This window comes from Parasteatoda tepidariorum, chromosome 11 (genome assembly GCF_982258835.1).
Source record: "Parasteatoda tepidariorum strain Cologne lab strain chromosome 11, Ptep-v5.0, whole genome shotgun sequence".
NCBI lineage: Eukaryota > Metazoa > Arthropoda > Arachnida > Araneae > Theridiidae > Parasteatoda > Parasteatoda tepidariorum.
Window position 1 is genome coordinate 36,983,391 of NC_141765.1, and position 18,679 is coordinate 37,002,069.

The following is an 18,679-nucleotide window of genomic DNA, read 5'->3' on the forward strand; positions in this document are numbered from 1 at the left end:
ATAAGAGAATTTAATATTGCCATTTTGATTTAAAAAAGCACATCAAATAATTTTTCCAATTCAAGACGCGTGCATTTTCTAGCAACTGAAGCATTTTTAAGAAGAAAAAAATATGTAACCATATACTCGAGTTCCTTAAATGTAAGCTAATTTTTTTATTTCAGAAGAAGTTTTTATGCTTAGAGGGTATTTTTCATTTTTAAATCGTTTTATTTTTAAATAGTTTTATTTTCAAAGATGGAATCATAAATGCGAGAAAAATTTTAAGTAGTAATTGTGTTTTAAAAAAATAATTATTACACAGTATAAAAAATAAGCTAAATTGAAAAGGAGAATTAGAAAAAAAAAACATGTATTTTCAGGCAATAAAACATGAATTTTTTTAAAGAAAAATTTATGCAATGAAATAATCGAGTTCTTTAAGCTGAAGATAATTGTTTTCTATCACAAATAAGAAATATGATAAAAAGGTGCCTTTTCATTTCCGACAGGGGTTCGCAAGTGGGAATAAATTTTTAAGAATCAAGCATTTTTTTTTTTTATAAAACCAAGCATTTTACTAGATAAAAAAGTACGCTTAATTAATAAGTGAAGTAAGAGAAGAAGCATAATTTTCTAATAGTTAAAAGACTTTTGAGATTGAAATATTTTAGTTTTTAAATTAAAGTTAATTTTTTTTCCATAAAAAAGAGAGAAATTTTGCTAACAAGATGTCTTTCATTTTCCAATAGTTTCTCTTTTTCAGTTGAGGCAAGGCTAGATTAAGGGGGGAGGGCTACTGGGGCTATATACCCAGCCCCCCCCCCGTTTTCTTAGGTTTATTAGGCTCTCCAAGTTTCTTAGGGCAAAGTAAAATAGATTCCCGTAATTTCCAATAAATGTTTATATATTTTGGAGCGTAATGTCTTAGAATTCGGAAAATAGATTTAAAAAAAAAGGTATTTGATCATTTTGTATCTTTCATTTCCTTCAACCAATTCCTTAATTTTATCTATTATCTTCTATTGCTTCAAGTTACAAGTGCTCGATTTTTCTAATTAATTTCCTGTGATCATCTACAAAAAACCTAAAATTTCCTGTATAGCAAGTAATGACAAAATATAACAAGTTAAGTAAAAATAGAAAATTTCTAAATTCTTCTTCTCTTTTTTATTTTCAAAAATTGCATGTTTGATAGTTTTTACTACTACCTAAAATTTATAATTTCATACCGAATATTTTTTGACACTTATTTGTATTTTAATGTAATTATTTTCGTTAAAAATTAAAAATTTCAAAAAACTTCTTCGCTTTGTAGTTTAATACAACAAGCATAACTTGGATTGAGTTTCATAAAAACTGTCAATATCTCTGAATATAGGTATATTTTAGTCAATTTGGTATAGGCAAGGCCCCTAGTTACGCAACAGCATCAGGCTCCGCCATACCTTAATATAACCCTGAGACAAGGGGTCTTAATATGAATTGTCTTTATTTAAAACAACAGTTTTTCTGAACTGCAAAAAATATACTAATTTGAAAAGTTGAACGAGATAAAAGAACAAAAAATATAATTTAAGAAAAGGCTAGTGAATAAACATTTTTCTGAGCTTCCGTTAAATGTAGACAAATAGAAAATTCATGTGTTACATTCTTACATTTCCTTATGTTAAAACATGCATTCCTTTTTTTCTAAGTTAAAAAATTATCACATTAGAAAAAATATAAATATAATAAAACAATCACTAATGAAGAATAAATTATTTGAAAATTATAATTTCCCATCTTAATTTACAAACCTCCAAAAGGCAACATTCAAATTATCATAAAACTTGGAATTTTTTATTAGTTGCAACTTTTGTCATGGTATAAAACTTTAAAAGATGACAAAACAAATTTTAAAATTAATTTTACATCAATTACGAATATGAATAAACCTCAAATGTATTTCTAATTATAATTATCTATTATATTTATTACTTCAACTGTCAAGCATCATGATTATAATTTTCAACTACTATTACCATGATCATCTACTGTCTAACATGAATCATTACCAATTATCAATAAACCATGAATTTTATAACAATCATATTTTTTGTAGCATATTTTTTTAAAAGATGACGATAGAACTTTTAAAAGATTAACTTAATTTAAGTAGAAATGGGTTCATTAGCATGGGAAAATCCTCAACTCCCGAAAAGTGAAGATTTAAAGCAAAGTTTACTTAATACATAATTTATCACATACCTCCACAATCATTTAAATTTATTCGGAATAAGAATTAGATCCATCCATATTAATTATTAAAATCTTTACCTGGTTTTCTGATCTGTAATCCTGAAGCAGTAAAAAGAGTAGCAAAAACACTGATCATTGAAAGCATCCTCATCTTGGTGTTCCGCATGCTAACATGAGTTCGAAGCGGACCGATGCTCCCGCCACAACACAAGCCAGTTATGATAGAAGAAGATCTAACAGTTATCCGATCACACACTTTTCCCACTCTGAGTTTCAACTGATGATTGCTGCGCCATCTCTTAGAGCAGTCGTGTACTTTTACTCAGCTCTTAAAGCTTCTTCAAACAAAAAAAAGTAAATTTGAATATACTATCTTCTATCTTCAATTTTATGCACATACTTTTGATCCAAGTTCTAGCAGCATTATGGTTTCTAAAAGCTCTTTTAAACGGAATTTGCTTTTTTTTTTTTTTTTTTTTTTTTTTTTTTTTTTTTTTTTTTCTGAAAAATTCATACAATATTGCTAGAAATATATTGAAATAGAATAAGTATAAGCCACAAAGAAGGGTATTTTTCCCCCAAACTCTGATATTTTTATCTTTGATTATTTCAGTTAATGGTAAATTTTGCACAATTAAAGAGGGACGTTGATAACTTCTTATTTTTGATCAATTTGTGATACTGCTATTTATCGTAAAGATTTTAAGTTAAACATATTTTTCAATTTTTAATAATTCCTTGATTTAAAAATTAGTTTTTTAACAAATATATGCATATTTCTATTTATTAATTACACAATCTTGCGAAACTAAGCATTTCTAAATGACATTATATTATAGTCTCCTCCAAATTTTATACCCAATATTATGTTATGTTCTTATAGGCCTATCCAAATTTTATAAAGTTCTTCCGTTATTTTTAGAGCTTTAAACTTAGTGTCATGCTCTTGATCTAACAATATTTGTTTTCCCAAATTTTCTTACATTTTAAATAAATAAAGTACTTTTATTAATGTTTTGTCTTTAATACTTTTAAATTCAGTGTCATGCACTTCATCTAACAATACAATGTTTCTCAATTAATAATATTTTATAACAGAAATAAAAATGTGCAAAAATGTCAAAAATTTTCGCCCCGAAATTATTTTCTCGTAATGGATAATTTTATCTATCAATAAAGAGAGGTAAAAAGTTTAAATTATGTCTTAAATCCTATTTTTGATTCAATTCAAAAATCCTAGTTTTGATTCAATTCAAAAATAAAATTTGACGTACAATTGTCAAAATAAATAATGCTTTCTTTTTCAAGTTCATTAAATGAATAGATTTGAAGTGAGCATTTTGTTAAAATACTTTGTGAACTATAATGCCCAGAAAATTTTCTTTAGCCAAAAGATTATGTAATCGGTTGATTGGTCCATTTCATTGTTTAATAGACTTTAAGCAGTTTTTAGTGCTGATAATTTCGCGATTTTATACGTTGTTATCCTTAACTGGCAGAGCTTTTTTTTAAATAAAATCTAAAATGTATCTGAAATATTTTTAGGATTTTTCGAAATTCTTCAAAATATCCCGGGAAGGTTTCTCTTTCACATTAGAAAGATACAAAGCTCTCTTAGACCCATAAATCCTTACAAGAAATTTTTCGTTTAAAATGTAATAAGGCTGTTCTTGTAATTCCTCTTGTAATATCATGGATTATCAACACAATACTTCTCTTTATCACTCTAAATAATGTATATATATATATATATATTGTGATTTTTAAAAAGAAAGCTACAATATAGGGTTAAATTTCTAAATTCACTTCGAGGAAATTTTCGTATTGTAACTTTTTTTAGGGTATGTTTTTGAGGCATTATCTCAATGCTCTTTGTTTTACTTAATTAATCAAAATTGTATTTAATTTACATAATTTAACTAAAAGAGAAAATTAAAACATAGGGACACTACATATTCGTGAAGCACTACATAACTAAGAAATTGAATGGTAAACATTGCTATCCGCTACGTGGATTGTCAGTTGTTTGAAGAAGGTTAATAAGTTATTCACTATTTTTTTAACTTTATTTCATTGTTAATATCTAAATACCATTTGTATAGAAAAGAAACTAACCACCTATAATAAATTTCAGGGGCTCGTTGGCCGAGTGATATCGACCATCAAACGCTTTGTAGCGTGAAAGGTACTGCTTTCGAATCCCGCCGTAACCCTGGTTGTATCTCCGTGCAGTCCTTTCTCTAAATTTATTATTTGTCTTTCTACCTGACAAAGGCTTATTAACCGCACTTTTGTAACTGAGTTCACAAGCTTGTATGCATTTGTAACCAAATAATAAAGGTACTGAGTTCGAATCCCGCCGTAACCCTGGCTGTATGTCCGTGCAGTCCCTTCTCTAAGTTTATTATTTGTCTTTCTACCTGACAAAGGCTTATTAACCGCACTTTTGTAACTGAGTTCACAAGCTTGTATGCATTTGTAACCAAATAATAAAGGTACTGAGTTCGAATCCCCCCGTAACCCTGGCTGTATCTCCGTGCAGTCCCTTCTCTAAATTTATTATTTGTCTTTCTACTTGACAAAGGCTCATTAACCGCACTTTTGTAATTGAGTTCACAAGCTTGTATGCATTTGTAACCAAATAATAAAGGTACTGAGTTCGAATCCCCCCGTAACCCTGGCTGTATGTCCGTGCAGTCCCTTCTCTAAGTTTATTATTTGTCTTTCTACCTGACAAAGGCTTATTAACCGCACTTTTGTAACTGAGTTCACAAGCTTGTATGCATTTGTAACCAAATAATAAAGGTACTGAGTTCGAATCCCGCCGTAACCCTAGCTGTATCTCCGTGCAGTCCCTTCTCTAAATTTATTATTTGTCTTTCTACCTGACAAAGGCTTATTAACCGCACTTTTGTAATTTTGTTCACAAGCTTGTATGCATTTGTAACCAAATAATAAAGGTACTGAGTTCGAATCCCCCCGTAACCCTGGCTGTATGTCCGTGCAGTCCCTTCTCTAAGTTTATTATTTGTCTTTCTACCTGACAAAGGCTTATTAACCGCACTTTTGTAACTCAGTTCACAAGCTTGTATGCATTTGTAACCAAATAATAAAGGTACTGAGTTCGAATCCCGCCGTAACCCTGGCTGTATCTCCGTGCAGTCCCTTCTCTAAATTTATTATTTGTCTTTCTACCTGACAAAGGCTTATTAACCGCACTTTTGTAACTCAGTTCACAAGCTTGTATGCATTTGTAACCAAATAATAAATAAACAATTTGCATCAATGTAAAAAATTTATCCGAAGCAAATGAGTAAATTAAAATTTACATTAAATTTAAGAAGTTTTGTTCTGAAATGTGTTTTTTTTTCTTCCTTTATTGTAAATATTTTGTTTCTATAACACAAAATAACAGTAAAATCAAAATTGTAATTAAAAATTGAGTAAAATAACTCTTTAAAAACTATTAACAAACATAAAAGTTACAGAAAATTTTAAAATTGCATCGTAAAAATTGTTGAAGGTTTTTTCGTAGGTATAACATGAACTTAAATGTTATTAAATTCAACTATCGATCTAATAAAAGTGTGCTAGAGCAATAGTATTCTAATAATCTGTTTAATTTACTCAGCTTTGGTTAATTTTCAGTGAGCATTCAGCTATCTTTATTTATCACCAGAGGGATTTAGTTATTAAGAAACATTTTTTTTTTAAATTTTGTGTGTACATAATAAGCAAAAAAAGATATCTCCTAGAATAGTTTGACTTCTAATAATCGAATCCAATAATCGAGCCAATCTTAATGGTTGATTTTAAATATGCCAACTAATCACTAGCACTAGCTCACAGTGCTGACGTGAATTATCCTCAGTGGTAGACGGATCATAGGTTAGAGTCCCCTTGCCATCAGGCTAACCGTGGGAGGGTCTCGTGGTCTTCCTCTGCTTGTAATGCAAATGCGGGTTAGTTCCATCAAAAAGTCCTCCACGAGGGCAAATTTCTCCCAATACTTGAACCAGGAATTCCCTTGCCTTCTGAATTGGGTTCAAAATTACAAGGCTACGGAGTTGAACATTAGTAGTCGTAAACCCAAAAAATGAATCGGAACTGTTCGACGTCGGTTATAAAATGAAATACAAAAAATTCTGATTTTTTACTTTCAAAATATGGGGATAACCCCTATCTGACTAATATAATCCCAATAATTTAGTTAGTAAGTGGCAAGCCACCTTACATTTATCTTATTTTTACGAATTTCCCCACAATCGGGAACTTTTCGAGCAAATTAAAAAATTAAACATAAATAATGTTAATGTTTAAAAAAATAATGTCTAACAATTATTTGTTACTATATTCAATAAGGGTTGAAAAACTTTTAATTGTAAGAACAGCAAATTTTTTATATCATTTTAAGCAATGTAAGTTTAAGTTTACACAACAGCAAAATTTGACACAAATAGTTTACGAGTTAAGAAATTTCAAAACAAGGACTCATTTTCAAATTTTTATTTCGCAAGAAATATTTGGCCAATTCAGTTCAAATCTTCAATTTTGTCATTTCAAAATGACATAGTTTAACATGATGTGAAAATTTTCATTCTTTAAAATACAAAATTTTTTGAACTTTTTTAAAATAAATAATAAATAATTACAAACAATTATTAAAAAATATTTTTTACATGGAATCATCTTTGAAATGAGAAAAATTTCGTAATTTTTTTTTCAAAAAACTTTTTATTCGATTAAAAAATTTTCCGAAAAGTAACTAAATTAGCAAAAAGTCAAATCAATCTTGAGGCGCCCAGCTTTTCGATCGCTCTCTGGAACTAAACTATAGGGACTATATTTCCCAAATAATAGCTACATCCGTATTTTGATGGTTAAGAATTGAATGTCAATTTGCTCGGGAGAAAATTGCTTTTGTGTCTGAGTAACTTATTGAATAATTATAAATAATTAATTTAGATATTTAAGATCAACCTTTTGAACCATTGTGATTGGCACTTAGTTACGTAAAAAGCCAATCATTAAAACAAGTTATCTTGATTGATATCTTTATATTTATTTTCTTACTCTCTTTAATATAAACTTTAATTGTATTGTGCTAATCTAATAATGGTGAGCCTTGGTGGCTCTGGGGATAGAGCGTTCGCCACCCAATGAGGCGAACCGGGTAAGAATTCCAGCGATGGCTGGGATACGAATTCCACACCCGGCTCGCACCGACCACTGTTCTGACGAAATATCCTCAGTGGTAGATGGATCATGGCTCAGAGGTCCCTTGCCCTCAGGCTAACCGTGTGAGGTTTTCCTCATCATGTAGTTCAAATGCTGGTTAATTCCATCAAAAAGTCCTCCACGAAAGCAAATTTCTCCCAATACTTGATCCAGGAGTTCCTTTGTCTTCTGGATAAAATTACATGGCTACGGAGTTGAACATTGGTAGTCGTAAACTCAAAATTGGGACGGTAACGTAAAAATCTGCAGGAATTGTTTCCCACAGTGCACAGCTATTCAACTCATTTGCAGAAGTTTCTTAAAAATCTATCATAATTTAATTGTTTCAGTTAACGTTTTTTTTTTCTTTTGTCTTCTTTTTTTTTTTTTTTTTTTATAACTGATTTTTTATTTAACTCACTGAGAACGCTCTGAGGAGAACTTATACTCTAATAACAAAAGTTTGTAATTAGTTTTCCTTTAAATCTGAAATAAACCCTACTAATGAATGAGATAAACCCTATACTTTTTCTCAGCACAGCCTATAAACTATTTAAATTGAACTGGTAAGACAAATTTTGAAATTTAAAAGCATAATTCCAGCTAACAAAAATGTTACTAAATGTTGGAAACAATTTCCTTTCAGCGTTCATTCAAGTATTAGCTATAATTTTTACCTTCACAACATCGACGTAAGAAAACTGTATCAATTGTGTCTCGCTAAATACTTTTCATGAATAAAAAAAATGGAAAACTTAATGATTTAAATATTGTGCGCCTAGTTTATAGGTTGCGTGTACAGTGTTAGAATTTTTATTCTATAAATAACCGGTAGCAGCTTGTTCATCTAACTAACCATAGTTTACAGTCATGAATCTTGACCATTACTGTTTTAAATCCGTTTATAAATGGTATGGTTAAGAGTTGTATGGTATTGTATGGTATTTACAACCAGCATGGCTTCAAAAACATAAAAAAAAGAAATTTAACTGGGTGTTGCATATTAAGGAAAAAATAAGTTAATAGGTATTGAAATAGATTTCGAATAGGTAACATTGAATTGAATAGAGTTTTAGGGGAGTAGATCTCGAAGTTAAGTTGCGGCTGAGTTGTGTTTGGTTAAATGAACTCAATTTAATTAGTTCATCTGGTGTTGAAATCTATTGTGACAAATTGAAATACTCGACTCTTGTGTTGCATTCTAGGGTCACCATTGAGAGGAATGCAGGACTCCAGAACTCTTCGTTTGAGGTAGGAATGAAAGAAACCTTGTTGTGTCAACGCTGGGGTTCGAGCCCCCATTCAGCCGGTCATGAGATTGGCAAATTAGCCCTCTCGGCTGCAGTACGTATGCAGATGCAAGGCACGAAATAACTTCATAAGATGGAGCTAATTGACACGGGAAAAATTCTGTTTTTTTTTTTCAACTGTATTATGTGAAAACGGTCAATTAATTATTTTTTTTACAGTTAACGGTTTGAATACCATCTTTTCACGGATATGTGACTATTTGGGGCTGAATATAATAAAATAACAATTAAATAAACTGTCCTTTAACCATTTTTTCGAGAAATTTCTAACGGTGTAGAATTTAACGATACTAGTTCCGAAAAGAGCTATACTATGCCCGAACCAAGCGTTGGAGTCATGGGTCCTATATTTACTTGAAAAAACACCTTCCAAGTTGTAAACTCTGATGTTAATGTCTTTTAAATAAAATATTGTTTAGTTCATCGCTTAGTGTGCTATTCAAATAAAGCAATACATTTTAATAAACAACTACATTTAAAAAAAAAAAACATGATTTCAAATTGCAGCAATTTTAAAGAAAAATTCCACCCACGGAAATCATTTTAGGTTCTTCATTTAAGAGTTAAATTACCAAATTACTCTAGGGAGAGTATTAGTTCCAAGAACAATCAAGAAACGAATCTAAGTACGGTAACTTAATTATTCATGCATACTAGACCTCAAATTTATCCCTTAAATTTCTGAACCCAACCGTTTTAGTCATTAAGTGTGTTTCAGTAAACATTTATCCTAAATGCATTCGAGATACTGAACCGAGAGTTTCATTTTCGTGAAACTTAAAGAAAACAATGTGATTCTTCTTAGTTATTTTGACTTAATTTAAGGGCAACAAGCTCGCAATCATTCTTATTAATTCCCAATTCGCTCACTATAAATATGTGATATGCGAGTCTTTTAGTTTTATTCTAAAAGAGATTACAATTGAGTCAAACAAATTTGATTTAACTTAGGAGCTTCGAGCAAATGGTAACAGCTACTATTCGAAAAAAAATTATTTGAATGGAAAATTGCCTTCATTGGGCAATAAGACACGTTTTTAAATTTCTTAAGCGATATTAGAAGTAAATAATATTTAATACTGATTTACTGTTTTCTTTAATAGAAAAAAAAATTTATATCAGAATGAAAAATATAAGTCTACTTTGAAGAAACCATAATTAACTGGGTCGGTAGACATTACTTAAATAAAAATCTTGTTCACTTCCAAAATATACAAATTGGAAGTAACAGTCAACATGTTTCTAGCTCTCAAAAATAGGCATCCATTTTTAAGACTTGCAATATGTGAATGAGAAGAAGCAAAAGCTAATTGAAATATAAAACGTTAAGTTTGCCAACAAAAAATCAAAAAATAAATATGAGGAACAAAACTAGAAAAATCACAGTAGCTAAGAGAGAAAAAAGATGGGGGGGGAAGAAAAACAACAGTGGACGAGAGGGGAAAATCAGGGGAAAATGCATTTCCCCTCACTATGGAGAGGTGGTAAGGAACTAATGCCGTTAACAAGAGAATCAGCATTCATATGAATAAAACAAGATTCCAGGGCATCAAGATGAGATGATGTGACTGGGGGGGGAATAATTTTGCCATAATCAAAATTGAATTCATGTCCAAGATTCCAACAACGTGCAGCAGTTGTTAATTTCTCCTATTCTTGATAGCAGACCTATTTATCGTGCTCCTTAAGTCTAAATTCCACGGCACGTTTCTTCGATGTAGCCAAGACACTGACTACATCGGAACCACGGACAGCAGTGTGGTAAATGCCTCGGCATTTATCAAAACTAATAGGATCTTTAAGAGATTTATATTTAGTTTTATTAAGAAGCTTAAAAAGTATTGGTAGTTGGTTTTAGTGTTGGTAGATGCTTATAAATAAAAGCAGGATGAAGTCGAATGATTTTAAATAAATCACGTGATAGGAATATGAGTTGGGGGAGTCTATATAATGATTATTTCCGAACACGATGAACTTTATTTCCTAAATTCGTGAATGCTTTCTTGTAATATATTTATAAAAAAAATTTCCCTAAAAATTGAAAGAATATACATATAATGTATGTTGAATTAGAAACTATCACGATCGATGACTGAAGAGTAGGAAGGAATCTAATAGATATCGTAATTTATGAACTACCTCTTTGATAAATAATTTTAAACTTTACAACTGCTTCTTCATACAGAGTGATCCGTAATAATCACCCGTAATATGAATTTTTGAGATCCTTATCAAAATTTAATTTCAAAAAAGTATACACATACGGAATCACAAATTAAGTATCAAAATTCAATGAATCTAATTCTGCCATTGAAAAAGGTGAAACAGAAAATATCAAAATCTATTTGATTGGCAGAGCAAGGACATATGAATTAAAAGGGGATTATTTGTTGTAAATTTCATTTAGAAATTAACCTAGCTTTGGTGTTTTTTAGACCATTTTCCTCACTAATGATTCGAAAAATTTAGATACTGTTTCCATTTCTTATCCGCTTAATCATTATTTTATAAGCAACTAATGTGCTTACTTTTTTTAACTTTCTTTTCGACAAAGAATTTAAAAATTATACTTTTTTATATATGTACACCCACACACTCCCACATCCAAATAATAATCCGCCACGCAATTAGGGTTTCATGATTTATTGAATACGATACATCATTTTATGCTCAGTGAAGTCGGAAAAAATTAAAAATTGCAGCACTACACTTGAAAAAAAAACTTTCTTGCAAACATTGAATTATTAAATACTAATTCAATAACAACTAAGGAAAACCATCAAAAATATAGCATAATTCAGATAGTTGGATGCATACTTAAAGCGATTCAACGGTATTATTGTAGCAAGTCGAATTAGCATATTATTTTATTTTTTCAAAATTAGATCACCGAGGATTACCAGAATATTTAACTCTTTTAAACTGTGCAACAAAATCTATAGTTTCAACTGGTTTAATTTTTTTGCAATGAGACAGTACCTAAAACGTTAAAAATTGCAAAAAGTACACTTTTGCGACTATTAATTTCCCTGAAACAAATTAAAACGCATTTAATTACTTTCACATATCACTAAAATTCCTGCCTAATCTGAAAATTCCTCCCGAAGACTTCACCTTTATTAAAATTACGGGAAAACTTTTTCTCCGCAAGACAGCCATTACTGACTTAAAATCCGGTACTAACGTTCAGAAAATTAAAACAGAAAAAATTTAATTTGAGGATGTTTTCTCTTTAATTTCTATAAAACCAAAAACAAAAGAATAGCAATAATAAAACATGTAGCTTTTCTGTAACTGATTAGGAAAGAAAGCATAGCATTTCAATAGCATTTATTAATGAAGCTACTGTTAAAAGTAGGATACTTTTAAATATTTTTAAAAAATGACGATACATAAAATGAAAAATGTTTTAACTATCAAGGTATCATTTCTAATCTTTCGATAACTATAAGCGTACCGTTATGTGGGGCTACTTTGTGCAGGATTTCGCAGTTTTTGAACTTTGACATGTAAAAAAATTATGTTAATTCAAACTTTAGTAAAATTTATCGATATTATATTCATAACTGGACTCATGCGAGTGAATTTGATTAATATTGGCATTATTTGTATGCAATATTTACAAATAATAAGTCAAAACATACCTTGCACAAAGTAGCCCTCAAGTGGGGCTTCTTTGTGCAGAGATAGGAATTCAGTTTAATAATCATGTTTTTAGTAAAATAGTGATATAAAATTGTTAAAAAAGTTAATTGTTGACATTTTTAGTAACAAGAACATCAAGATATGTAAAGATATTAGTTTGAAAATATTTTTCAGCGTTAAAAAACCATTTGTTATAAAGAATTTTTTCTTAAAAGGAATGTTTATTTCAAAACATTTGTGTTTAAACAAAAGGAAACCAAATACATTTTTGAACATTGAAATGGATGAAATTTATTACATATTCATTTAATAATAATTATTACATATTCATTAACATTTATAATATTGATAAATTTGAACATAACATGCAGTGGCGTAGCGAGCTTAACTCGCGCCCGGGGCACAATACCCTTTTAGCGCCCCCCCCCCATTCGAAAACCATATAATATTATATGTAAAATATATATGGTTTATATATAGGCGACTTGGATTATAGCAAAGTAATAAATAAAGTCATAGACTCAAGCCAGGCTTTAAATTTGAGACAAAAAATGTAGTTGAGAGAGCAAGACTAGATTTTGAAATGTATATGATCATCTAGAATTAGTTCAAAAGATACCTATTATTTATTTTACATATTTATAAAGAAATATTTTAAAAACACACAGTTTTTAAACAATAAAAAAGTAAATATTTATTATCTCTAAGGAGATACATATATTTAATAATCATATGATTATAATACATTAATAAAACTATTACTATGTCTAAATTTTCCGTGCTTTTGATGAAGCAAATGTATCAATAATATCAACAAAATTGATCATTTTATTTTTATTTTATAACCGTCGTTGAACAGCCGACCCAATTTCATGGGTTTATGACTACTTACGTTCAACTCCGTAGCCTTGTAATTTTGAACCAATCCAGAAGACAAGGAAACTCCTGGATCAGTACCCCCAGAGGTATTGATTTGTTGTGGGAACAAGGAGGACTTTGAGACTCGACAGATTTAACGTGCATCAGTCACCATTTACTACACGGGGAGTCTTCGGCCGGCGAGGATGGAACCCACGATCTCCTGGATATGGGCCCAGCGCCCTACCGACCAGGCTATCCCGGCCCTAAAATTGATCATTTAAAATTTTTCTCTTTCCACACTTAAAAATGCTAGATCACTTAGGCGATCTGTCAAAATTAATTTTAATTTGCTGAATGAACGTTCGCAGCTAGCAATTGATACTGAGATAGTCAGGAGTATTTGAAATGCCGCTCTCAGATTTGGAAAAACATCTTCTTCATTCGAGATTGATTATAAAAGTAAGAAATTCTAATGGAGTTTTAGGTTTAATTTCTTTTCTACTGCGGAGTAACATTTTGCTGTCACATATTTTGATAAAAAGTTCTATTACATTGAAATCTGTATTATAAAATTCACCCAGATTTTTAAAAATTTTTCGAGGTCGTTATCAACATTATCCTTGTTTAATAAATTTTCAATGTCTAGTAGAAATCCAAATTTGAAATTAAGGTCACTTAATCGTGTACACATTTCTTGTTGGAGACGATCAAGAGTGCTTTTCATAACGCGAGAAATTTCACTTTCTGCGGAAAGACCACCATAGCCAATTCTCCAGGCACGTATTGTTGTATCCATATCCCATTTTTCACAAAGAGACTCTGCTTTTTCTATCACCTCTTTACAGAGCTTGTCTCAAATTTCGGCTAGTTCAGTCGCTGAAGATTCAAGATCATGGAATACTTCTCTAAAATTCATTCTAGGATCTTGTAATCTGAGCTGCACACGATCAATCCTTCTTAAGATCTCATACCAGAAATGAAGTAAAGTTATAAAACTAAAGGTTAGTATATTTTGCAACAGAATTATAGCTTCACTTCTGTTGTCACTTGTAGTGGTAGTGTGCTCTGCTAGCTTTTCTATTAGCTCTTTTATATTCTCTAGCCCATAGATGATAACGATAACCGCTTGTATTCTAGCGCTCCATCGCGTTTCAGATGTGTGACCTGCCATCACGGCAGCATTATCGTAACATTGTGATCTGCAGTTTGTTAATGAAATTTCATCGTAATTTAATTTCTCTAAAATTGCATTTTCGATCGAGGCTGCATCTTTAGCATGTATTTCAATAAAACTCAAAAAAGATTCTTTGATGGAAACTTTTTTATTGATAAAATCAGCATCTACATACCTAGCGACTTGGGACATTTGTTCTCGATGAGAGATATCAGGAGTTGAATCAAACAAAAGTCTATAATATTTATTTTTTTTTGATATCGTTTGTTAGTTGATTTCGAACTGTAGATGCCAGAAGATGAATGAATTGATTTTGAATCTGTGGTGACAAATATGAGAACAACAAATTTTTCTGTTACCGAATTTTTTCATACTCTATTCACTTAATAATAGAAGCGTCGAGTAGATGTAGTAAGTAATCTTATTTGATTTATTACTTACCAAGAATGCCTTGAACTTGAAAGGTAGTAACATAGTGAAATGTACAATATAATTTATGCTGACATTAAACTTATATATAATATTTAATAACATTTCATTTTTATTCTAAGCAGAGCGCGATGACAAGGACGTGAATTAAATATTGAAATATATTTAATATGAATATGAATTTAATATAATATTTAATATGAATATGAATTTAATATAATATTTAATATGAATATGAATTTAATATAATATTTAATATGAATATGAATTTAATATAATATTTAATATGAATTAGATATTAAATATTATGAATAATATTTATGAATTAACATTTATTATATTGCACTGGCACTAATTTAAATATATTTTCCAAAAATCAATTATAATTTTTAAAAAAATATCCAGCAATTTTTTGTTTTGCGGACCATTTGGCGCCCCTTTGTGAGCAGCGCCCGGGGCATAATGCCCCCCCTTGCCCACCCCTCGCTACGCCACTGATAACATGCTTGAATGAACATGACAGAACTTGCTCTTCAGTTTCAGTCAAAATCACCTAATGTCCTATAAAATATATTTTTATGTGTTAAATGGTTTGATTAATTCATTAGAAAAATCTTTGTGAAAGAAAAATAATAGTTTACCAGCACGTTTCACGTGTTTCTTGTGAATTTTATTAGAGATAGTATTTCTGTGGATTTTGTACTGCCGAGAAGCTTCTGCAATCGACATACCACCAGCAACTGCTTGCAAACATTGTTGCAGCTTTTCTAAAGTGTAATCACGGTAGTTTCTGGTTCCAGGTAATTTTTTTATAACGTCTGACAATTTTTCTGTCGAAAAAAAAAGAGAATGAAACTTGGCACAAAGTAGCCCCACAGTGCATTTTTTTTCATTTTCCGTTTATTTGTTATTAATTTTCAAATTTTTTTAACGCTAACATGATATAATTGTTTATTAATATATAAATAAAATATTTTGCACTTACGACACTTGTTTTATCAACGTCTTTGCATTTCACAGCTAAAGTTTCCAAGCACACTTTTCGACGTCCTACATTCTCGGAAAGTTGCTGACATTGGATAAACAAAACACACTCTGAGATTGTTTTAAAATTCGAAAATTTTTTTGTAGTAATAGAGGAGACTTCTATCTTCAAATTCACACATTTTCAACGTGAAAAAAACATAATACTGAATAGCAGCACTTGAAAAGTGCCAAATTTGAATTTGCACAAAGTAGCCCCCTCTGCACAAAGTAGCCCCACGTGACGGTAATTTGCGTGCAATAAGATCTAGCTTAGTACAATCTCTACAGCTTTTCGATTCTCGCTGAAAAATTTAATTTTATGTTGATTCATCTAACAGTTCTGCTGTCCCTAATGGTGACAATTCAATCTTCGTTTGAAATCTCAAAAATATGAAGCAACTTTTAGAACAAGAAACAAACAAGGGGCAAATTTGCATTAATGCAACTTTTCTATGAAGCTAAAGAGTATTAGCGTTACACAGGAGAAAAAACCAAGAACACCTGCCATGTTTATTCCGACTGTTAGAAAACTTTAACCAGACTGATTGGAAATTATATTTATTGAACTAATGGTTAAAAAACAGTCTTTCTAGTATAATTTTAGTAAGTTAACGATGGCCAATTTTATTCATACATGCTTCTTTCAATTAAAAAAAAACCTACTTATACTGCTGAAAATATAATAAAATGTTTTAAAATGAGTTTTTTACTGAGTTTTATAAAAATAAAAAGTTTTTTTGTTTTTTAAAATAAAAACTTATTTATAATTTTTTACAGGGAAATTTTTCTTCAATAATATTTAAATTAGTTATAGCATGTTAATAATTACTGCGTCATTTGATTGAAAATATTTATTTTTCATTAGTAACTGTCGTACATTATACTGCTATAAATTCTAAGCCTGCAAACTGTAATAATAAAAACGTATTTTTGCGTTGAATCATTTGCTGAAAGAAAATTTAGTATGGGAGTAGTACACATAATCATATTTTCTTTACAGTTATCTTTGAATTTTATTATCTTTAAATATCAATAAAATTCCATATTTCTAATGCTACATTTATTTAACTACCACATTAATTTAGTTAAAAAAGTTTCCAGGATTAAATTTCTGAATCTGCATGCTCTTCTCTTGAGCGAACACTGCTCTTTAACAAACATATTTCTTTGTCCCAAAGGTGTCCACTTCACCAAGGTTTCCCTCAATTAAAGTTCAGTGCAAGAGCAAAATATGTAGTACCTAAGCCTGTTATTTCAGCTAAATAATTAAACAACTGATGAAATAAGATTTCCTAAAGAACAATCATTTTTATGAATAGTTTTAAGTTCGGTATAAATCTGAATATGGTTGTGTCGAACATGCATGTTCTTCGCCCGGCATTGGATTCCCGGTGAAATTAGCCATGTTTGGATGCCCGGTACCGGATCTTGAAACTAAAAACCGGGTAAGGGTACGTGATGCCGGGTCCGAGTAATAAGCGAGTAAGGAAAATCTGACCGGGTAATTGCCGGATACCCAATTCAATCCTAGTTCCAGTAGTTAACGCAACAGATCGGTCGAATTTCTAAGCCTTTTAATGTTAATTTTACTTTTCGTATATTTTACTATATCTTTGGAATTAATAAAGGGAATCAAAAAAAATTTGCAAATCATTTTTTATAGATACGCATGTATTATTATCATTTTTTATTATTTAATTTGCCAATCATTTAAAAAATTTTAATTGTGAAATATAGAAATTTTTACACCAATTTAATCTAAGTAATTTTAAATGACAGAATTCAAAATTTGACAAGAGTCGATCGAATAGTCCTTGAGAAATTAGCCGAAAGTGAAACTTACATCTAGAGGCCCAAATTATTACGGTTATTATTATTTTTAATAATAATAATTATTATTATTATTATTATGGTAAAATTTCACACTAGACTTTCCCTTGCATCAATGTCATTAAATTCTTACATATATTTCACATTCTAATTAAACGTAAAAACAATCAAAAAAATTTATGTATATAATTATTAAAACTGGCATCTCATGAAGTAAAAGCTTTGATCAGTATTTGAAAGTTTAAAAAAAACTAATAATGTCATCAATGGCGTCATTTTATCTAATAATTCATTTAAAATAGAATGCAAACCGTAATACATTGGCACAACACATTTGACTTTAAAATAGACCAGTCGGATGTTTACTTTAGTGTTATCGTTTGTCCTTGACTATGATTTCAAAAATACTGTCCAAAAGGTTAAAGAACTTCGCATAGATTCATCAGATTACCTTCACTTGTTTAAAAGCATATCACTCGAAAAGAAAATCTGACAAACTTTGAGTGAAATTTCAAAAATTTAATTTAAGAGCAGTGAATGTTATGCGCAAAACATTTTGCAGTATTTATTTTTGTTACAATTAAACCATTGTCGAAAACAATATTTTAAAAACATCGTATTTCAAAAATCTTTAAATGCTATTTTTAGACGGAATGAATATTTCAGTATGTTTTCTATCACATATCAAAAATATCCCATCTTCTCCTCAACCTTCAACTTCAACTGACGTGGATTCAGGTGTTTCTGAGGTAAATTCTTAAATTAATTCTTCCCATTCACCTAGTAAACGTTATTTATTGAAATGCTGGTATTTATCAAGCCCTTCCTTCGTTCAGGTATGAACCAGAGGGCTTGTAGATGGTTTTTTCTGTCATTTTTCTTGACAAAGCTTGAGTTTTTCCTCGCTTTACTCCTGGGAGCAAGAGAATTGCTTCTGCATCTTATAACCATTACAAAACTAACATTG

General features: G+C 30.2%; 1 protein-coding gene across 1 annotated transcript in view; it reads right to left on the reverse strand.

The window, feature by feature from the left end:
• The window catches only part of LOC107443755 (A disintegrin and metalloproteinase with thrombospondin motifs 9), a 332,741-nt gene extending 330,260 nt beyond the window's left edge, over positions 1 to 2,481 (reverse strand). The window contains exon 1 of the mRNA XM_087154967.1: positions 2,299 to 2,481. Coding sequence (XP_087011093.1) covers positions 2,299 to 2,386 — 88 coding nt within the window. The 5' untranslated portion in view covers positions 2,387 to 2,481. The remainder of the gene's footprint in view (positions 1 to 2,298) is intronic.
• Between the last annotated feature and the right edge of the window lie 16,198 nt (positions 2,482 to 18,679).